The following is a 23,544-nucleotide window of genomic DNA, read 5'->3' as shown; positions in this document are numbered from 1 at the left end:
TTTTCCCCCTTTCCCTTTTTCCCTTTCCCCTTTCCTCCATCTTTTCTCTTTCCTTCTTTTTTTCTGTTTCCACCTGGCATTATTCACTTCTATTTCTCCAAGACATTTTCCCAAAGATCATCCTTGTCTGCCTTACCCAGTTTCACTTCAAACAAGACAGTAAAAGACATTCAAACCAAATCCCCTATGAGTTTCCAGCTTTGGTGGAAGGTGTTTCTGCCCATGGAAGGGGTTTGGAACGTGATGATTTTTAAGGTCCCTTCCAACCCAAACCATTCTATGGTTCTATGATTTCCTTCTGACCTCACAATAGTGCTGAACTTGGAAGTGTTATTTGCCAAAAAAACCATCTCCTTACTCAGTTTAAGCACCCAGTGTCCACACAAATAACCTAAAGATCTGCTTAACCCCTGGTGTGCCTCCTGCAGTGGGCAGATTGAGGGGTGTCTGCTCAGAGGGTTTATTCCTGACTGAGCAGTGAGAAGGAATCACCCACTAAATCACTGCAGGAAAAAAGTGCAGCTATTCATCCCAGAGTGACTTCCTCAGCAAGCAACAGATCAGCAAATCCTTGTACTCTGCTCTGAGATTGGACTCTGTCTTTCTTTCTTGCCCCTCAAGCACAGCAGACCTTCCAGAGGATGCCAATTGCTTCCACAGACGCCCTGCAGAAACGTGGGATGGATCAGCCAAAGCCACAACAAACATCACTCCTCATGATGGGACTGTCGCTCCCAGCTTTTTGGGCAGCATCAGGCTCAAAGGACAAGCCAGACCTCACCCAAAGCCAAGAGAAGGATTCCAAGAAGCATTGGCATGTTTGGATTGCTGTGCCAGAGCCCTGGAGGAGTCCCTGGAAAAATGAATGCTCAGCCCTGAGAACTGCTCACTCCACATGTGAATTCCTAAACAAACCTCATCCCACAGGTCCCTCCAGCCAATCTACAAGAACTGCATGGCTGAATTTGGAACTAATGGCACTAAATCCCACCATAAACATGCAGCTGTCCTATCCTCCCTCCAAGAATTTTTTTTTTTTGGCCTTAAAAAATTTACAAAACTTGCATTTAGAGAGCCAGAGGGAAGTTGCTCCAGTCAGGATCACAAGTCATTAGATAAACTTCCTGCCTGTGGATATTTCAACCCAAATATAAAATTATTTTCCCTCTGCAGGCTATGCTAACAGAAGGTGATCTTGTCTTGCAGTTTCTGTAACTCTGCAGGAGGAAAGAGGCAAAATATCTGAAGCTGGTTTGTTTTTCAAGGTGAGGGAGGATGAATTTTTCTCTGTTGACTCAAAACGCCAATTTTTAACCTAATCATATCCCACGTTTCATTGCTAATACATGAAAATGTCAAAAGACGTAAACCCCAAATTAAAAAGCTACTATTTTGGTAATATTAAGAGGGGAAATTTGCATATATTTGTAATGATTAATCTCAGAAAGGCATCTGAAAAATTAGCAAAACTATCATGGTGGCCCAAGAGATGAAAAGAGAAGAATGCTTTATTCTATTTATTTCTTCGTCCTTCTGTCACCCATAAAACAAAAAAATAAAAACAACATCAGTGCGAAATCAGCATTTCCCAGATAAACATCTAAGAATAAATTTATGGAAAAAAAACCCCAAACACGACAGTATTTTTACACATTGCAATATCCAGCTACACTTCTGGTAGTGTACAATTTTCTTGCTACAAATAGAGAGCTCGCTGGGGGATGCAGTTGGCTTCCAAAAAGGGAGATGGAGGAGCTTTGAAGCTAAGGGGGAGTAATGTGAATCTCTCAAACACTGATAGCTGGATGGTTGTGGAGCCAAGCAAGGGTTGTTGGCAATAACACCCTGTGAGCAAGAACAGGATGTGGCTGGAGAAGGGACCATGCACAGGTAGGGGCAGCACTTTTCTGAGAAAAACATCCAGGTTCTGGCTCCTGGAGATTGGCACAACAGCACAGTGCAGGCTCAGGAATGAGGTCGAGAATAGGGCATGGACTGTAGGAGGGATCAAGACCACCCGAGATCCCTGAAGGCTCTGACCCATTTCCACACAGGTCTAGAAGAACAAGCTGTCCATGACAACTTATTTGCATAAAAAGAGAGAAAATAACAGGGAAAACTTATTTATAAAAGGTACCCCCATGAAGCCTGGGCACATGGGCACCCCAGGATCCTGGACACCCCATCAGCTGGATCAATGCTGGAGCCAGCACTGATGATCTCTCTTCCCATGTTTAATCCATCTCTTTCTCTTCCCTTTCACCCTACCCCCTTATCCAAAACTCACTGCCTTTTGCTTAGACAGGAAGTCAGGGACTAATTTATACTGATTTCCATGCCAAATGTGTAATTTACTAATAAAACTTTGTACACTTGGGTGGACCGTCTGACTTTTGCCAGTCCTTTTGAGCACGGACATCCATAAATCTCAGGTGTTCCCTTCCCCTTAAGGCTGAACACTTTTCACCTGGGGCACCAAAGGGGGAATGGGGTGAGAAGATTTATTTTTCCAGTATCTAGTCACTGGCAGAAGACAAAAAATCATCTAATTGTTTACCCATATCTGTGCTCCAAATGGTATAAAAACCATGGGACGCTGCTGCAGATCCTTGGAGCAAATGTGCAAGGGCCTGGGCTCACATTGTGGTAGCTTCTCCTGTTCCTCATTTCCCCTAGAGATGTTACAGCCCTGGTGTTTAACCAGCTGGACCTAAAGCCAGTGGGCAAATCTGCAAACAGGAGATGGGAACAAGGAGATATGGGAAGGCTTGGGCTCTGAAGCAACACAGTTTTCACCAGCGCTGAGTGTGCTCTTCTTCCCTTGACTCTTCAGAGCTCTGAGGAGTAAACCAGGGAGTCCTGGTGCACAAGCAGCAAGGTGCCCATGTGGCCAAGAAGGCCAGTTGGATCCTGGGGTGCATTGGGAGGAGCATTGCCAGCAGGTTGAGGGAGGTGATCCTGCCCTCTACGCAGCCCTGGTGAGGCACATCTGGAGTGCTGTGTCCAGTTCTGGGCTCCTCAGGATGAGAGAGATGGAGTTCCTGGAGCAGGTCCAGTAGAGGGCCACGGAGATGATTTGGGGACTGAAGCCCCTCACTTATGAGAAAAGGCTGAAGAAGATTGGCCTGCTCAGCCTTGAGAAGAGACAATTGAAAGGGGACCTCATCCCTGTTTGTCAGTGTCTACAGGGAGGGGTCAGAGCAGAGCCCAGGCTCTGCTCCACGGGGCCCAACAATAGGAGAAGAGGAACGGGCAGGAACTGATGCCCAGGAAGCTCCACCTGAACATGAGGAAGAACAGCACAATCCACTGTGGTGCCTTCCAACCTTCCTCAGGCTGTGATTTTCTGTGATTCTCCAACTCACCACTGCACTGAGGAGAAGACAGAAACCATGAGCTGAGACATGAAAGCATTAAAAAATTACATAAACAGCAGCGGCAGTAGGAGACCTTCAAGAGGAGATTGTTGGTTATCCCACAGATGCCACCATTCTTTGTCATCTCCTGGAGCATACATCCCTTGCCACAACAAATAATCATTGTTCCATCATCACAGGCTTTAAAATTCGTAGCCTACATCTAAAACCCTTCTTGCTGTGGGAAGACGCTTTCGCTTTGGCCAAGGTTTCTGGCCACCTCGGAACTCTGGCAAGGACGATTTGGGAGGAAAAACACTGAAAAGAAAAACTTTGCTGACAGATTGATTTGTAGTGACCATTAGAAATTGCTCAAGCATGTGAAGGGATACTCCAAGGACCTCTCTAAGCAGGAGAGGCAGTTCAGAAGTGTATGAATTTATCATCATTGGAGAATTCTGCAGTTCATCACCAGCTTTTGTAATTTATCACAGGGATGTCACATATCAGGAGCTCTGGGATTCTTAAGGGTGAGATGTGTCACATAAATACAGTTATTAAGGCAGCGAGTGTATTATACAGTTAAATACAAATGTTGCAATCTGGCAACCAATTTTTACTGCCAAAACCTAGAAGGTTTTTCCTGTCAGAAATTGATGCCAGCAGCGATAAATGGGGGATAGATAAAGTTAATCCGACTGCTTTGAGTTGAACAGGGAAGGTATTACTTTGAAGGGTTTAACATATTAACGGAATCAAAACGACATTTCAAAATATTTATGGAAATCTTTTTTTTTTTTAAAGCTTCTACAAGCAGTATAACAAAACCATATAAAACATTATTAAATCCTACCCTTAATTAAACATGCTGACACTTAAAAGCTTCTGTCTGATTTACTTTAACAAATCTTCTTTCCGTAAATTATGACTTTAAAACATCATTCTGCTCTAAATGAATCTGTATTCCAGAGGAATTAAAACCTTTTTAACAGACACTTTAAAAAAAAGTAAATTTTTAAGCTATACCTCCAACTTATCAAACATAATGGTGAAACAAGAAAAGAAAAGGGAAACAATACACATAAATGGTAAAATTAACTGAGAAAAAAAGTCTTTATTGTTTCATGTCAGTTCAGAAAAGCTGAAGGACATGGATTCATCCCCCTCTGCAGCAGGTTGGTGAGGCTTCAAGCTATGAGGGGAACTATTCAACCACCTTGGAGCAGCCAGAGGAACACGGGAATGTCCAAAGATCACTTTGGTCCAGCTAAGGTACAAATGACCCCACAACCCTCCCCAAAAAGCCAAGGGCTACTACGTTTCTCAGTGTAATATGAATTAGGTAGGAAGAAACTGAAAGATGAAATACCAGTGCCAGTTCCCTCACTTGATTCAGGGGGTCACGTAGTGTCCCTTGAGATGTCCCAGTGTGCCACCACACCTAATGCTGCCATTTCAGAAGTGAAAGAATGGCAAGTCCTGCACCAAAACTGCCAACCCCACCAATGTTTCTCAGACACCCTGGGGTGTTGCATACAGGTAAAACCTTATAAAATGAAGGCCTTGTTGCCTTTGTAAAATCATGGCTCAGGCCTGTTACTTCTGCTAGAGAAGGACCGTAGGAAAGAGGCATAGCTGAAGTAGAGGTAGAAAAACATGCTGCGTGATTATCACCCAGTGGTGTGTGGTGATTGGTTGAATTAAGCTTGTTGTGCTTTAAAACTCTGTAAACAGCTAAGAAAGCATGAAAGACACTGTGTGGTATTAAAGATAAGCTTTTTGCCTTCTGAACAGAGTTGGTGTGAGTGATTCATGAGTGTCACGTCCATCTCAACTGCGACACTGAGGCACCTCAACAGCCCCAAGAGCCACCAATCACATCCTGGGCTGCACCATAAGAAAGTGTGGCCAGAAGATCAAGGGAGGGGATTCTTCCCCTCTGCTATGACCTCGTGAGGCCCCACCTGCAGTGCTGTGTCGAGCTCTGGGGTCACCAACATCAGAAGGATATGGAGCTGTTGGACTGAGTCCAGAGGAGAACACAAAGATGCTCTGAGGGTTGGAGTCCCTCTGCTCTGGAGAACAGCTGGGAGAGCTGGGGGTGCTCACCTGGAGAAGAGAAGGCTCCAGGGAGACCTTAGAACCCCTTCCAGTGCCTAAAGGAGCTCCAAGAGAGCTGGAGAGGGACTTTGGACAAGGGATAGAGTGACAGGGAAAAGGGGAATAACTTTGAACTGAGAAGGGCAAGTTTAAACTGGACTTTGGGAAGTAATCCCTGGCTTTGAAGGTGCTGAGGCCCTGGCACAGGCTGCCCAGGGAAGCTGTGGCTGCCCCATCCCTGGAAGTGTCCAAGGCTAGGTTGGATGGAACTTGGAGCAACCTGGATTAATGGAAGGTGTCCCTGTCCATGGAAAGGGAGCACTGGAACTATACAGTCTTCAAGATCCCATCCAACCCAAACCATTCCATGATTCTCTGACCCTACCAGGATGAGCTGAAGCTTGACAGACTCCAGAGACCAAGATAATGTAGGCAAGCACCTTTAGGTTCTTACCCATAAGAGGGTGTAACAACCTGTGCCAAGCAAGACTCATAGATAAGTCCAGCCCATCACAAACTGACTGATTCTATCCTGAATGTCAACACGGGTCAAAAGTGCTTCTACAAATCCAGCAAAGCACCTCAGACCGAGCCTGAGAGCTCTGAAGAGCTCATTCTCACAGTTTAATTGACTCTTGATGTTCATAATGGCTTCCAGCTTGGACGTGGATGCTTCTCTTCCCAAAAGCACCCCAAACTGACAATACTTCACCCTGGGCTTCCATCGATTTTAGGCTGGCAAAATAAACTGATGAAGGGATTTTGCTGTTCCCAAAAAAATCTTCTGGTGATGATACAAATTTCCTGGGGAAGGGTGAGGAAGATGGAATTCCCTTCAATCCCAGTAAAGAATATAACAATCTATATATGCATGCCCAAGGAAAAGAGGTGCTCTGTGAAGTTAATATTTGACCAAAAAACAGGTAAGAGCAGCAATACAAAGGCTGAACTTTCAGCCTTTTCCAGGACTCTTGGATTGTCTCACCCTGAAGCAGCTCAGATCTCAAACTCAGCTTCCCCATTTGGAAAATACTTTGAAACTCCTTTGTGGCCAAAGGAATTCTCTGCCATGCACCATTTTAACCAAAGTTTTGTATCAGTTCAATCAGAAAAGCAGGTTTGTTCTCTCACACTGTGCAGATGTAGAGCTGAGCCCTCTCTCTGGTGCAGGAAAAAAATCCTACATATTTCAATAATGTGCACTTCTTAAAAAAAATTAATACCAGTGGGAAAAGTGAGGTGAAATCCAGAAGTCTTTTTTTTTTCCTCAAATCAGGAGAAATCGACACTTTTTTTTAGTAAATCTCATCAATGCTAAAATCTCATCAGTGCTGAAATCTCATCAGTGCTAAAAGCCCCAAAAATATCCTTCTTATAACTCCTTCTTGAACAGGCAAGTTCTTCTGCTAGGACTAGTGAAGGATCCAAAAATGCCATGGAGTGAAGACTCATGGGCTACATCCCAGACACACCTGAAAATGGGTAATAAACTGTGATTGTGACTCAATGCTCTTATTCCTCTTGACACACGGTCAAATGTCCAATAAGGTGAGAAACTCCTCTCTGACGTGAGCAGTGCAGGCAGCCTCGTTTGGAAAGCTCAGATCACTTCTGTAGCCACCCAGCCTCCAAGGAAAGGACATCAAGGACCTTTCATTGCCACTTCAAGCTCAATCTTGTGTCTTCCAGGCAGTCAGCAAATGCCTCTTGCAGCCCACACGGCCACTTTGCTTTTCTTGAGATCACAGTAAGACGGGGTTGGGTTGTGTGAAAATGAAAGACTTTTAAAATTGTTTTTCTTCTTCTAACACACTTCTCAGAGAGCATTTTCTGGGTTACAGGGATGTGTTCACTGCCAGCCGCTTTGTGGAGGATGCTGGGAGACCAACCAGCCACACCAGTCAAAAGAAAAGAGACTGACTCTTGGAGACAGTGCTCTACCTGGGTGTTTAATTTGATTTGCCTAAATTAAAAGCTCATTACCTTCAGTGCCTAATGTTGGAGAACCCCCTCATCCCACATACTCTGGCTAAGGAGGCAGATAAATGCCTTGGAAGCCTAGATTATTAAACCAAAGGTCAGAGAAAAAAACCAAATCAGTCGATTTTTCCTGTGTCACTGGAGGAAGCCTCAGCTTTTCCTCTTGGCCTTAGCTCCACAGCTCAGCTCCATGTACCTTTTTTCCTTTTGCTCCCACTCCCTTCCCAATTAATCCAGAGCCAGTTGCATTCAGCCAAGAGTTTTGTATGGGCATTTATGTTTTACTTGCCAGGACATCCAGCTCCAAGCATGCAGCACACAAATATTTGTGCTGGCTTTGGGAAGAGCTTTGACCAGGATTATTCACTTTGGGTCCCATATACACCCTGCTCACAGTAGCAGCCAAGTCTGTCTCACTGACTAGAGCTGGCACTCCACTTGTGATAAACTCTCCCAAATTCACTCGCCACAGATACAATCCTTATTCTGAAAGACTCAGCTCTCAGATGCAGAGAAACTATTTCAGAATAGGGAATAGCCCAATTTGACAGAAAGAATCCTGCCTTCATCTCATGCCTTTGTGAGTCATGTTCTTAAGAGGCAGAAAGTCTGCATGAATTTGAAAAGGAATCAGGTAACTTTGGTCTTTTTTTTTTTTTCTGTTTTAGCAGGACCCTGCTGCTAGGTAAGCAAAACTTCTGCAGTTTACAGTCCAAAGCTGCTGAATGTCCTGTGTGGCAGAACAATTCAGCATTAATCCCTATTCCCAAATACTCTGCCTTCCCTCATATGCCTAATTTTAGGCAGCCTCATTTTAGGCAGAGTGACAGCCACTTAACAAGAAAGTAGAAACTGTGGCAATTTTACTACTTAGATACCCAAAAACATGGTCGTTTTCCTAACAGCCAGGGCTATAAACCTGCCAAATGTTCCCTCACTGCTCCCATCTTCCAAGCTAGAGGGTGTTCAAGGAGAGACATACATCAGCCTCTGAAGGAAAGGGGTCAAGTGGCAGAGGAGGAAGATTAAGCCATGATTTGCAGCCGGGGAAGCAGAAAGCACTGCCCCAAAGGTCTCACCTGAAGAGCTGACCTTCCTGAGCAGAGATCTACGCAGCCCTGCCAGCTCTCCTGATTCATGGCACACTGCTTTTTGCTGGTGCAGCTCTCACAAGAGACAAGCAGAGGTTCTTGTAGAGCACCCGAGGCTGTTTGCCTGCATTGGTGATGAAAAAGGGGGGGGCAGTGGAAGGACACGTCAGTGTCAGGACAGGATGAGAGAAAGGGAGGATTGAGGGGAAGGGAGCTGCTGGTCCTCTTCAGCAGAGCACCCTGGAACTGTTCTGTCTGGAGATACGAGAAGTCAAATGGGAGAAATGGGAGACCTGCTAGAGCATGGGGAGAGGGGATGAACCAGGAGACAGCTGGAGGAATTCTGGGGCTGATGACAGGGGTAGGGAAGCACGGTTAAAATTGAAAAAAAAGCTGCATTAACTATCTGGACAATTAATGGTAATTCCAAGATCAAAAAATAATTAGTGCAATTAGTGCCTTATGCATCTATTTATGTAACTGCTCAGGAAAGGGGAAAATTATCCATCCATGTTTCTGGAATGCTCTGAAGAGTCGAGGAATTGATTATTTAATTTAAAAAAAGAGAATAGTTTAGGAGAGCAGACACAGTATCTGCATGATGCAGAGTCTTTCCTGGGTTAAGGATCTTCAGCAGTTATTAAGGTGCTTTATGCTGCAAATAATTTTGTACATGTAAACATCTTTCCTGATTACATCGATCTCCACAGGCTGAGTTTATACTCTTACATCCTCTCCAATCTCCTAAATTTACTTTCAAATCTTCTGACTATTACTATTACTATTTTTAATGCTCTGGTTTGCAAAACAGAGTATATGTGAATTAGGGCAGATCTGATGCCCTGATGAAAGCAGTGGATTGGAGAGAAAAGGAGAGACACTGCAAACAGGTCTGAGAGTTTATATTGCATGGAAAAGGTCAGCCAAGTCCATCAGGCAAATATAGAAATAAACCCCAAATTCTCCTCTTTCTTCTCAGCCAAGTCTCAGCAGTAACTGCAGTCACACACACAAAATCAGAGCCATATCCTAAACACTTGGTTTTTGTGCGCAAGCTCCATGAAGGGAGGCACCTTTAATGAATTGTGCTACATTTGGAAAAGCCATTTGAATTCTGTAATTAGCACACATACAGTGAGAGCTAACTGTACGTGTTTGTGTGTACACAGCTCTGGAAGAGGCAGTTTAATGAACTGTATCTACTGCAACTGCAACGCAAGTTTCATTTTGTCAGTGTTGTGCCACATGATGCTGTGATGCGGCTTCCAACAGCACAACACACCTCTCCTCCTATAAAATCCTCTTCCCTCCTTTTTTTTCATGGAATTGTGGAATAGTTTGGGTTGGAAGGGACCTTAAAGATCACCTGGTTCCAACACCCCCTGCCTTGGGCAGAGACACCTTCCAATAGCCCAGGTTGCTCCAAGCCCCATCCAACCTGGCCTCGGACACTTCCAGGGATGGGGCAGCCACAGCTTCTCTGGGCAACCTGTGCCAGGGCCTCAGCACCCACACAGGGAAGAAGTCCTTCCTAATATCCAATCTAAACCTACTGCCTTTCAGTTTGAAGCCACTCCTCCTTGTTCTGTCACTACATGCCCCTGTCACAAGTCCCTTTTCTCTTTCCTCTTGGGTTCACGTACCTTGGCCAAGTGGAACTGGGGGGTAAAAGAAAAGGCAAAAGAAAAGACTACACAAACATCTGTTTAGGTTTAACTCCAGCCAGCAATTAGCCTCCCACAGCTGCTCATTCACTCCTTACTCGCTGGTGTGGTGGGGTGAGGTGAGAAGCAGGAAAGGCCTTGACTCTGTAAGAACTGCTCAGCAGTAACTAAAAAATCCCTGGATTATCAACACTGCTTTCATTACAAATCCAAAACATAGCCTCACACTGGCTACTGTGAAGAAAATTATCTCCATGCCAGCCAAAACCAGCACAGCTTCCTACTCCGGCTTCACTTTAAAAATAAATAACCACCACCCCCAACAACAAGAAAACAACAAAAACCAGAAAAATAACTCCACCTACAGAACCACAGAGTGTCCTCTTTCACTGTGGGCCATCTTTTTTGTGTTATCTCCACACCATTCTCTACCACCTGAAACCAGCACAAGCAAAGCTTTATACGATCAATACACATCCTATTGCCATTAATCACCGACAGAAACGGAAAAAAGCAAAGTAATCCTGACAAAAACATGTCCAGCTATAATAAAAGGATGGAAAAAAGGGTGAGGATAGATGAGGGTAAAAACTGGAAAGGCTGGGACAAAGAAAGATCTGCAACAATTTAAAATAAACTCACAGTCCATCCTGCAGCTCTTGAGTATCATTTGAGGTCCCCAGGGATCGAAGACTTCTTTCCAGAGAGGTCACTGTCAACAGCAGAGAAAGAAAAGATAAAGAAGCAGTACACCTTTTCAGAGAAAAAAAAAAAAATACTGGATCTTAGTTCTGTTGTTTGTCTTTTAATTTAATTTTATTTTTTAAAAAAATACAATGAAGTATTTGAACAAGTAACCTGTGAGAGAAAGGGGACAACATCTACCAATAGCCATTGCCACAGAATGATAAACTAGGTCCTTTGAAAGCATAAATGGTGAATCCCTGTATAACATTCCATGACAGGATGGAATATGACCCCTTTTCAGGAAAACCTCATTTCCATGGACCTTGCACAGGTCTCTGACTTCTCCAGCCCTGAGGTGATACAGAACTGTGCACGGAGCATCTGCAGCTGGAAACGTGCCCCTGATGAAGAGGCAAGAAATTGCATAATAGCTATTTATTGCTCTGAATAATAATTAAGAGGAGGAAAACTGATGTCTACTCTGATATCTTCCACCTTCTTGTTCAAGACTTTAACAGTCGAAACGTTGTCTCTCTTTTGGCTCAGATAAAATGGAGATGCAATCATCTCCTGTGTTTGTGCTCAACTACTTCTTGGGCTTTTCCATCAGGAGAAGAGAATACTCTACCTTAAAAGCAGCTGGAAGGTGGAAACATAGTTTGCTTTGTAATTTGCAATGACTTCAGATTTAAAAAAAAAAAAAGTATGTGTAGATAAAAGCAGAAATCTAGCAGTACTGTTGTCTTTTTCCACCCTTGAATTTCACTGTCTCAAATCCAATTTCAAATTAACAACAGGTCACTACTTTTGGACTTAGCACAGTGAGCAAGAAAAGCACTTCAAGATTTCCCACAATGGAACATGTTAAATAAATTACATTCTTGGTATTTGCATGTGGGATTTCTCTCAGGACGTTTCCAGTTGTAAAAACCCATAACCCATTATCAGTCACGCTTCAATATTTAAGGATAGAAAGAAGAACAGATTAGAAACATGGCTCAATTATTTCTGCAGAAATTTAAGAAATCCTCTGTTTTAATGATTCTGCAGACTTGGACTTGGCCTGTAATTTTGAACAAGCCACTTAATTATATTTCCACTGACAAAATCCTCTCTTCTCTTTTGGGTTCTGCTGGCTTGACACCAAAAGTCACTAAACAGCATAAAAAGTTACTAATGTGCCTGAACTACATAAATATTAAAAAAAACCTTGAATACCACCATGTATTTCCACCAATGCTAGTTCTCAGTAACAGTTTTTACTGCTGAGTTTGGAGATTCAGTAAGATAAAGCCTCAAGGAATTGTCTATAACTGAGCTAATAATTACTCTTTGCTGGAAGTACAATGTTTTAAAGAATAAATTGGAAGTTTTCACTAATAACCATTTGCTTCTGTAGAAGGACAGCACTAACCCTGCAGAGATCTCATGGATATTATAATTCCCTCTTTCCCTGTCCACAATCCTAACAAATCAATTCCCCATGGAATCCACATGCTGTCCAGTTCAAATACGAAGTCTTGCATCAACTAAAAATACTTTTGGACCCATCAACCCTTTGGAACAAAGCAGAGTGTGGTCCTTGGAGAACAGACAGCAAGCCGAGGTGAAGAAAAGACCTGTGAGGACATTGAATTTGTAAGAACAAGTTAACATCATGTGTGCAACTCCAGAACAAAACCAGCAGCTACAGCATCCATGAACCTTTCTAACCTGACCTGCAAAAATAAGGACAATTCCAAGTGAGTTTTGCTGCCGCCTGCTTTGGAGAAGACTGGAGTGGGAAGCAGCTTTCCTACTGTACAAAACAGTTCAAGACTTCACACTCATGCCATTGTACACTGAGGCAAATCAAGGAGCTGTCAGATTTGTTCAGTATTTTAGAAAACCCACAAAAAGGTGAAAAGAATCTGAGACATAAATGCAAGGGGTGAGGAAAGCGTTTGTCAGTCAGATGAGAAAGTGACCTGGGATTAAGTTCTTATCCAATAATTTTACCTAATATTCCAGTTCAAACATAGTATTTAGACAACTAAATAAATGTCAGTTATCTCAAAATGACGAGTTATGCACTCTGGAGGAGCCAAAGGTCACCATTTGATATAACCCTCATCTGGAAAATAGCAGGACTAAGACTCCAACATGTCTTATTCTCCTGAATCCCAGGAAAGCCAAAAGTATCCCAGGCTACCTCAAAAAAGGAGTGGCCAGAAGCTCAATGGAGCTGATTCTTCCCCTCTACCCTCCTCCCATGAGACCCCACCTCGACTGCATCCAGCTCTGAGACCCCTAACACAAGAAGGATGTTGATCTGTTGGAGCAAATCCAGAGGCGGCCACGGAGATGATCACAGGGCTGGAGCCAGGCCAGGACAGCTGGGATTGTTCAGCCTGGGGAGGAGAAGGCTCCAGAGAGAACTGGAGAGGAGCTTTGGACAAGGGCATGAAGTGATAGGACAAGGGGGAGAGGATTTACTCTGATGGAGGACAGGTTCAGACTGGATAGTAGGAAGAAATTCTTTACTATGAGTGTAGTAAGGCCCTGGCACAGGTTGCCCAGAGAAGCTGTGGCGGCCCCATCCCTGGAAGTGTTCAAGGCCAGGTTGGATGGGGCTTGGAGCAATCTGGGATAGTGGAAGGTGTCCCTGCCCCATGGCAGGAGGTTGGAAACAAGTGATCTTCAACCTTTCCAACCCAAGCCATTCTATGATTCTATAATTAAATCTGAGCTACTCTGGGCTAAATCTAACTTGCTTTGACCAAGAATGACTTTATCAAAATCTGTGCAGTTCTTGTGCTGGATGTGGAATATCCCTCTCCAGGTACCAGTTCTGGTAACGTGAGCAGTAATTTGATCAGAGGAGCAAAACATCAAGCTCTGCTGGAAGGATGTATGAAGCCATTCTTAAAACAGGAATCTTATTTTAAAAGCCTTGTACTTTTTGTTATTAAAAGGCACACCCGAGTCCTCCAGGATGAGACACACTCACAAGGCATCAGTGATGTTGGAGCTGCATTGATTTACTGAACAGAGAGCTTGGCCCAAGCTGTCTGTGCCATTGCAATCCTTAAATCAGTGGGGGATAAGAAACCATCCTGAGATGGCCATGGAGACTCTATCACACCTGAGGGAGCTGGAAAAATCCTTTACTCAGCCTTTAAGATCAAGGTAATGGGACTGCACATGGTACCAACCTGTTATGGGCAGTCATTAATGAGTGAGGAGCAGGAATTAGAGAGGCAAGAGACCCATTAGAGAGTTCAGGTTCTCCATCTGGCCAGCACAGGTCTGATTCCTCCAGTATATTCTCCACAGATCAGACAAGATGCACCAGAGCAACTTCATTTAGGAGTGTTATTTATTGTACTTATTTATAAGACACTTACTAAGAGGCAGCTAAAAGTTATACATGAAAAAATGTAAAGCCTTGATAAAAATATGTAGAAAAAAAAAGACATAAATGAGACAAATTCAGGCAGTAGTTGAGCTTCTTTTTGTGTCCTGATAGGAAAATCAACTAAATTAAAAAAAAAAAAAAAACCAAACAAACAAAACATAAAAGTTGCAAAAGTCAAGGCACTATGTGAAAATCTGGTCTCGTGGAAGGTGTCCCTGCCCATGGCAGGGGGTTGAAACAACATGACCTTTAAGGTCCCTTCCAACCCAAACCATTCTATGACTCTATGATTCTATGAACCTTCCCCATTTTCAACAGGGACAGCCCCAAAAGATTAAGAGAGAGAAAGCAGATGCAAAGATTAGGAAAAATCTCCCTTTATCCCTTCACACTTCCATAAGAGATGGCATAAAAAAAAGTCTATAAGCTCATGACCTGGCAGGAGAGTGATTCAGTAGCACATAAACAGAGCCAGCTGTCCTGGCTAAGATTTCTATTCAACAAATAAGGAAGATTTCCATTTTCATGGCAGAAAAAGGGAGTAGGAAGCATTTATAGGTGAGAACAGCCACAATCAACTCAGAGCTATAAAATCCCCCTTGGTCAGGAAACAAATCCTGAAGTGACCAAGAATTTAAGTCACCCCAAAGGCTCAGAATTCTGCAAAAAGAATAAGGACAGCAAAGAGGGACAAAGTACACAGGGTTTATTACTTCTGCAGTGTTACTCAATAAAATTCAATGGTGCTTTAAAATCCCGGTACAAAGTTGACTTCTTGTTTCATTAAAAATAGTCATTCCCCAAAGACATAAAAAGTATTGCAGAGATAGGCCACAACCTGGGATTTTTAGAACCTAAACAACAAAAGCATAACATGGCCAGCTCCTGACACCTTGGAACAGCCTGGCCAGGGAAGGGGCAAAGTCACAATTCCTGGGAGTGTTCAAAAATAAATCGACAAGGCACTTCACAAGGTTTAGTGGCCTTGGTGGCATTCAGCCAAAGCTTGGACTTGGAGATCTTGGAGGTCTTTTCCACCCTTAATGGTTCTACGACTCCATGATTCTATGATCTTTAGCACCCCAAGAGGGAGAAGAGCCTTTCAGGTGCGTGGTTTGATCTGCAAACACAGCGGGGAACCTGAAAAACCCCAGAGAGGCTGCAGAAAGCCAGGAAAAGGAGGGAAAGAGGAGCTGTGATGGGATTTATGAATTTGTAGGATGTTCAACACATCACACCTGGCACAAGAGGAGTAACCCCATCATCTGCTGAGCATCTGGAATGTAGATGCTCATTTCTTGCTCAGCCACTTTCATGGTGCTACACAAACAACAGCACTGACTTATTCTCCATCCTCCAAGTCAGAGCTTCCCGAGTTTCCTGAAGAGACTTTATGGTACAGAAAGAATCATGGGCATTCTTCCCCATTTTCTAACCCTCAAAAGTTCTTTACCTAAAGTGGATTAGCTCTGCCAGATCTTAGCAGTACACTCAGCAGCCTTCCCCTGAAAAGCTTTACCCAACTTTTTTGGGGAAAGACTGTAAAAAATAAACTGGTTTTATCAGACAAAAAATACTATGGGTAGTGAACACAGCAACAACACTAGAGTATCTTATGGGTATTTCTTCAACCTGAAAGCACTTTAAAAGGCATTATAGATTCATAGATTCATAGATTTTAAAAGCCAGAGAGAGCAGTTCTGATTATCCAATCTGATTTCCTCCCATAAAATTTTGTCCCATCACTCCCACATCAAGACTGTAGACTGCAGTTGGACTAAAGTGTATCTTGTAAAAAGACATTTGAATCTTGATTGAAAGGTTCGTGGCAAAGCCAAATCCATCGAGCCCCCTCCATAAGCAGTTCTAATGGCTGCTTATCCTCATGCAGAAGGATTGAATTTGTGTAGCTTTAATTCCTATCTCCTGATCTCCTTCTGTGTGAGAACGACAGATTAATGAGCCCCTTGCTATCTATTTGATGTCTTTCCTCCTAGAGAGGTACTTATCACGATCGAGTCCTCTTAGATGTCTCAAACAGAAATTGGGATGGCACGAATTTTAAGGTCTGATTTTCAGACATCAAACAGGTTTGGCTTTTCTCTGCACCCTCTCCATTTTTTGCAAAATAGTTTTAAGTATGGGCATTGTCATTACCTGCTTCACAGAGCATTCAATTCAGGCAACTCTTAAGAGAAAACACATCATCACCATCTCAAGAGGAGAAATAACAGCAGCAGAGATTGTCAAACACGAATTGAAGGGGTTAATGCAATTCTAACAAAGAGTGAAAACAGAAATTGGGTTGTGGCATTTCAAAAGAGATGTGCCATTCACCTTTATGTTTTCTCAGCAGAAACTCCACCATAGAAGGAGTTGTGATTAAAGCACAGGGACACATCAAGTCAGCCCTAACCCAGCCAGTTTGGGCAGGAACAGCACACACAGACTCATGAGTAGGTTGCACAACTTCAGTCTGAGCCCTCAGTTTGGAAGCAGAAGTGCTACTACCACTCACCACTGCCATTGTCAAATTAAAACCATTGGTGCTGGAGCAACAAAAAGTGGTGCTCATGCAGGTATTTCTGTGTGTTATGGTGTGTTTGTTCACCCGCCTGCAAGCCAAGGACCTGCGGCCACAGCTGGGAGGTTCAAGCTGCCACAGTGGCCATAATCCCTTTTTTACATGGGATGTGGGTCACCAATACAAGAGTCACCGAACCCTTGTAGTCATGGAAAAACTGGTGCTTGAATTTTCCTGGCAGATGGAGCGTACACAACTCATCAAAAGTAAAGACAACTTTGTTTTATAAGTTTTTAATTCCATCCTTCTTCTAACAAGGATACCCTGCTACAACAACTGGGGCTCCACCCCTGGGACACACTGGGGAATAATTACACAAATAAGGAGGCACTTAAATCCTTTCCCCACACCTAGGCCAGGCCTCTCTGTCACCCAAGACACAGAAAAAACAGACACCGAAGCTGTCCAAGTGGTTCTAAAGCAATTTCAAAGTCTATCATAAAAACAGTTTAGATCCCTGTCTGACACTGGTGTATTTTAGAACTGGGGTACTATGGAATTACCTTCCATTCAGCAATGACAGTTCATATCTGTCTGCAAGATAAATTCCTCCAGCCTAACCCAACAAAACTGATGAGCCAGAGATTGTTCCAAAGGAAAGAAGACTGCACCTCTAGGGGCTGGGGAGCCATGAGGAGAAATAGCACCCCTTCCCAGCCTACAGAGTGAAGAACAGCAGAGTTTTGGTGCTGGTGTTTTTCTAAGGGAGACAGATGTTTTGCAAGCTCATGTGACAGGCTCTGAACACAGTAGTGCTGCAACATATTGGAAAACGAGCCCGGCTTGTTCCACCTTTCTGAGCTCTAACTCTCTATTGTAACAGATGACACAATTAAAAATAGAAAAAGGATGTGGTCTCAGCAAGGATTGGAATATATCTGTGCCTGTTGGATGGAACATATGGTGGAATATTTTTACATCTTATAAGGAGCTGTGTATTGGACATGTGCTGCTGCTTGTGAGATGCAGCAGCAGAAAAGCTGCATTAATATTTGCTCCCTGACAAGAGGAGCTGCCAGGGGCTGTATCCATGCACAGGAATCATATGCAGGGCAGCACAGAACGCACCGGGAAAGCTTTCATTTTACGCACCATTGGAGTTAATTCGGAAGACATTGGCTGAAGTCTCCTGAAAAAGTTCCTGCAGTTCGCTGGGATCAATCTGGGTGGCTGTGAAGAGAAAAACAGAAAAAAACTGTATTAATACTGGACACCACCAATCACTCTGAAAGGGGGATGGTGCTTTGAAAGGGAGAATGTAGGTTCCTCCTTGCTGCAGAAATTTAGCCCAGGTAGGGTGTTCTGATGCAGCTTTACACAGTGCCTGGTCATGGAACTTGCACTGGACAGACAAACCCAACACCACCAGGACAGTGAAGATGCTGCTGCAACACAGGGGGTGCAGCCCACATGGATTGACATGGCAATTGTAGGGATCATCAGCAATCAGAATAGAAATAATTCCACCTCATCTATGAAGTGGGAGTGTCAGAACCACGACTGAACAAGAGACCACAATGCCAAGTGATGGTCAACCAGCACTTTACAGAGCAGGAGGGCCCATGAGCAGGTCCTGCCTATGGAAAAGGGGAGGAAGAAGTGAGCAGAGGGCACCTGCCCCATGGGGTCAAAGCTTTTGGGGTGGTGATGCCATGAAGATTTTTTGCCTTTTCTTTTATACCCCTTTGTACCTTTTTACAACTTCTGTATTCTTAGTGCTTTTTGCCTACATTCTTGGACTTGTTTGTTCAGCCAGGAGACCAAACATTTTAGAAGCTTTTTAGGTAGAGGATAGTATGCCAGACCCCAAGGTCCTCTCCAGGACACATTCTGTAAACTAAGATAGAACCATCCAGGGGAAGGTTCCTTGGGGAGGGGGCTCACCTGAGCCTCTCATTGGGGAATCTTTGATAGATGTGCTAATTAGTAAAACCTATAATGTTATACCCGATCTATGGTGGGTGTGCATTGCAGTGGGCATTGAGGTGCATTCAACCTGGATGTGTGCACCTAAGGATCCTTAAAATAAATACAAAGTAAAATCCCTTTTTCCCTTCTAACCGTGTCTGACTTAATTTTAAGACCAAGAAAAGGCATCAGCAGGAGGGAGGTGGGAGCTCAGATGGGACCTCCACACATTCCTCTCCTAACCCCCAAGGGAGGCTCCTCTTCCTATTTCTACCTGATAGCTCAAGTGCAAGGGGCAATGAGTCAGTGCCAGGAATTTTTTCTGCTGATGCCCAGAAAATTTCTCACAATTTCATTTCCAAGGTCCACTTTAGCCAAGGTACTCAAATCTGCCCTGCAAGGAGAACACTGAAGTGAGGGTTTGAATATTTTGGGGTTTCAGGGTGGCAGGTGTAGGTGGAATTGTTTGGGGTGTTTTTTGCCTTTTTTTGTTGTAGTATTTTGTTTGTTTGTCTGTTTTAGGTAGTTTTTTGCTTCTTTGTTTGCTTTGGTTTGTTTCATGTTTTGTTTTTAACTTCATTTCCCAACTTTAAAATCCCTGAAACAATTCCAACCTTCTCCACACTTTCATCATCCCCAGAAAAGGAGTGATGTGATGTTGGACTGAGCTATACCAGAGAATCACAGAATCACAGAATGGTTTGGGTTGGAACGGTCCTTCAAGACCATCTCCTTCCAACTCCCTGCCATGGGCAGGGACAACTTCCACTGGACCATGTTGCTCCATCCAACCTGGTCTTGAACACTTCCAGGGATGGGGCAGCCACAGCTTCTCTGGGCACCCTGTGCCAGGGCCTCACCACCCTCACAGGGAAGAATTTATTCCTAATATGCAATCTAAATCTACCTTCCTTCAGCTTAACACTAATAACTCTGACTGTGTTAAGTTCATATTACAGAGAAAGGATATGTCACGAAAATAAGATTTAAACAAGCATTTCAATTTTGATTGGGCACAGTCACCAGAGAAACACTCATTTGTAACTATGTCTTTGGCACCAGTTTTATGGCAGCAGCTTTCCAGAAGATTTTCCCATGGTTTTCAGGCCTATTCTGCCTCCCACCTGTGTCAGCTTTTGTAGGGCTCCCAGAAGCTGCTCTACCTGAAACTTTGGTCACGTCCTAAAGCACCCCAGGGCTCCTCCACCCAACACAGCCCAACAGCCCCTGCTATTCCCCAGCTGTTCCTCTGAGGTGAAGCATCACAGACTCAAACAGGAGCTGAGATCAATTTCTTCCAGTCAGCAGACTGGAACTCTGACCTGCTCTTCATCCCTTAACCAGATTTCCCTAAGCTGCTAAAACACCCCACACCCAATCTGCACCTGGCAGAGCAGAAAGCCAGCGATGGAGCAAGGCAAAATTTAGGGAAATTGGGCAAACTGAGAAGCCTGCTGGATGCAGTGCTCAGGTTACGGCTGAGGATGCATCTCCCAGTGCTGGAGGAGCAGCTGCACACCAGAGAGATGATTTTCCACTGCTTCTCACACTCACGGCTCAGCCCTGTAACAGCTGTAAATAATATCATGGATCAGCCTGTCAGGATGACACAAATCCAGGGAATTGAATGGTGTTTAATCCAAATGCACAGGGCCTCATTGATAGAGATTTTCTCACTCTTCTCTTCCTGCAATTCCTCCTAAAACAACTGTCCCAGACACTCCTTTCCTTTGCTTTAGAGATGAGGCTGCAGAACAGCAGAAATTCCCCTGTCCCCCAGGAATGTCACTTGTTACTCACAAGATCCAGCTCTCATTAAATCACTGGCAAAAGAGCAGCACAGGATAAGATTTCTAGATCTTTACAGATTCTGATGACCCCCATTTTAGGAGGGGGGAAATCTTGGATTTCCAGGGTGCTAACATGTTCCAGAGAAAATTGATCTGCACATTTTGGGATAGAACTCATTTTGGATGGGTGGGGGTTTTTTTTAGAGGAGGTGGGGAGGGTTTATTTAACTTCATTATTTCTATTCTTTCCTTAGAAACACTGAATTTACCTCAACAGATTTTTAGCCTGGCCCAGTAATCCTGACTCTATATGCACTGAGGTACTGGACAAAGCCGCAGATGAACCATGAAGCAACCAAACCAAGGGCTGGGAACTTCCTCAAGACCTCAGTTGTAATCACCCAGCTGGGAATCGTCCAAATAATCCAGACTGCAGACTTCAGTGTGTTCCCATGTGGGGACACTCCTGCACAGCATCCAGCAGGTACCTCTGAGGACTCATTTAAAATGCCAAAGTCACACCAAGACCAAAGATGAAATATCCCAAATGTTGCAAAAGGCAGGAGAAGCACCAATTTCACTGCACAGACTGTGCACACCTGAGAAAGAAACACCGAGCAACACTGGGAGTCCAGAGTTGTTCCATGAAGTTAAAAACTACCCAAAAATTCAGGCGCTAATTTGGGAGGGTGAGATTTATTTATACTTATTGGTGAGAGACCAATTTTCTTACCCTGTGCCACAATTCCCTAATGGAAAAGAGTCAAAATATAACAGGACAATGTGTGAGGACCATACTCTGGATAAATGGAAATACTTCATTTTTTAAGTCTCCATGTATTCACTGTAGTGAAGATTATTTATTCATTTAAATGAAAGAGGACTGTGAGGTTATGAACTCCCCCTCAAAGGCCTCTCAGTCCACACCTATCCAACAGCACCCACAATCACCCTCCCACCTAAAAAAAATGCAAATTAAATCTAAAAAAAACCCCAACAAGGCAAATGAAACCTTTGTCCAAAATTTCCAAACAATTACTTAGAAAATGCAATTGTTGGAGAATGTTTTTTTCTGAGGAAACTGCACTCTATCTGGCTTGCAGTTTCCTGCTCCTGGACTTTTATTTTGTGTCACAGCATGCTGCCAGCTCTGGTTTTATTTTGTTTTTATTTTGCAAAAGAAAAGAAAATAGTAACAAGGAGGCTGTTTTAACTACTCCAATTTCAAGCTTCAACACATCAAGCTGAGATGTTGTAACTATTCATGGAGGATGCAGCAATTCAAGCAGACAAGCAGAACAATTTAGAAACAGCAGTGGAAAGCAAAGCAAAACCGCATCTGTACTACCAAGCCAAGGAAGAAAAACCCAGACTGAGAAGTAAAGTGGATGTGAAGTCTGATAAAAAATTAAACATCTTGATTACATCAAGTGAATACTTAAATATTAGGATTCCCCAAGAAGGAGTGGGAGGTTTCTGATATGCATTAAATGATGTTATGCATTAAATACCCCTGACACTAACAGAGTTCAGGGTCGCAGCCAGGAAAAAATGACTTTTATTTACACTGTGGGTCCTCAAGGCTGTGAAGGTTTTGCAGTGGATGTGTTACAGAATCCCACACACAAATGGTTTCTCCTTTACTTCCTTAACTGGACATTTCAAAAAAAAAAGTTTTTTCTGTTTCCATTTATTTTCCCCATTTTTTTTTCCAGGAAAATCTCCTTGGATCCCAGGACAGCTCAACTTCCTCTGCAATCAGTTCAGCCTTCTCCCTGCCTAGCATACAGTGATGCCCTGCTATATTTATTGCTTTTGTATTTATTTTTATTCATAGAAATCATAGAATGTTTGGGGTTGGAAGGGACCTTAAATATCACCTGTTCCTGCCACCGTGGGCAGGGACACCTTCCACCACACCAGGTCACTCAAAACCCCACCAATTCCTAAAGCAGCAGCAGCAGCTAACATTGGCATTTCTGATATTTGCCTATTTAATTCTTCTTTCCTTTGCCTGAAAAGCCCCACAGGCACCCAGGTAAGTGCAACAGATGGAAAAAAGAGCTTTTCAATACCTGCTCTTCCAAAGCAAAGTGCGTCAATGCTGTGAATGGGATCTTGAGGAACTTTGTGATTTGGGTGTGGAGTTTTACCCCAGAAATTGCTTCCTCTAGGCAAAAAATCTGTGAGACTGCAGCAAGGTTGAATCCAGCCACGCAACATTGCCTCACACCCATCTGCTATGCAGGGCCGGCATCTTAGACCTCTGTGTTACCTGTCACACTCTGCATCAGCACAAAAAAAGGAGGGGAAAAAAAAAGGAAAGAAAGAAAAAAAGAAAAAGGAAAACTGAATCATTGAATCATTTAGGTTGGAAAAGACCTTTGAATCCAACCATGAACCCAGCACTGCCAAATCCACCACTAAACCGTGTGCCTAAAGTGCCACATCTACACATCTTTCAAATACGTCCCGGGATGGTGACTACCAGCCACTACCCCTGACAGCCTGTTCCCATGCCTGACGACCCTTTCAGTGAAGAAATTGTTCCTAATATCCAATACAAACCTCACCTGGTGGATCTTGAGGCCATTTCCTCTTTTTTTCTACCACTTCCTCCTTGGGGGGAGTGACAGACCCCAGCCTGGCTGCAATCTCCTTTCAGGGAGTTTCAAGGAGTGGTTGAGAAGCTTAAAAATCCATGCAAGCCTTACATATGATTTTTGCAACCAGTGTAGCAGAGAACACTCAGAGTGCATCACTTTCCATGATTCAGAGCAGTTATAATCTTTAATTCATCACAATTCTGTGAGACGCTCTGGATGAGGACTGGCCAGTGGAGGGATGTGGTGTCTGTTCTTGGAGCAAAACAGAACCCAGGGACACATGGGCTGCTTCCCCCAGTCCTGCTCAGGAGGGAGAAAATAGCTCTGCAGCACCTGGGCATCCCTGGGGCTCCCAGGCACTGGGACAGTCGACAGCTCCAA

The 23,544-nt window shown here is 43.7% G+C and overlaps 1 protein-coding gene across 4 annotated transcripts in view; it reads right to left on the bottom strand.

Annotated features, from left to right (window-relative positions):
* The window catches only part of TSNARE1 (t-SNARE domain containing 1), a 447,763-nt gene that overhangs the window by 293,832 nt on the left and 130,387 nt on the right, over window positions 1-23,544 (bottom strand). For 2 of the 4 annotated variants that reach the window (XM_017746682.1, XM_017746683.1), the window contains exons 1-3: window positions 22,633-22,795; window positions 17,952-18,029; window positions 10,834-10,903 (exon numbers count right to left, since the gene is read on the bottom strand). In XM_017746682.1, coding sequence (XP_017602171.1) covers window positions 10,834-10,903; window positions 17,952-18,029; window positions 22,633-22,780 — 296 coding nt within the window. In that variant the 5' untranslated portion in view covers window positions 22,781-22,795. Of the gene's footprint in view, window positions 1-10,833; window positions 10,904-17,951; window positions 18,030-22,632; window positions 22,796-23,544 lie in introns of those variants that run through there. The other 2 variants (XM_017746684.1, XM_008643063.2) reach the window with 1 other exon arrangement.

Source organism: Corvus brachyrhynchos, unplaced genomic scaffold (genome assembly GCF_000691975.1).
Source record: "Corvus brachyrhynchos isolate BGI_N302 unplaced genomic scaffold, ASM69197v1 scaffold89, whole genome shotgun sequence".
Taxonomy (NCBI): Eukaryota; Metazoa; Chordata; class Aves; order Passeriformes; family Corvidae; genus Corvus; species Corvus brachyrhynchos.
Note: the sequence above shows the minus strand (reverse complement) of the source record. Positions and strands in the feature narration are given on the sequence as shown.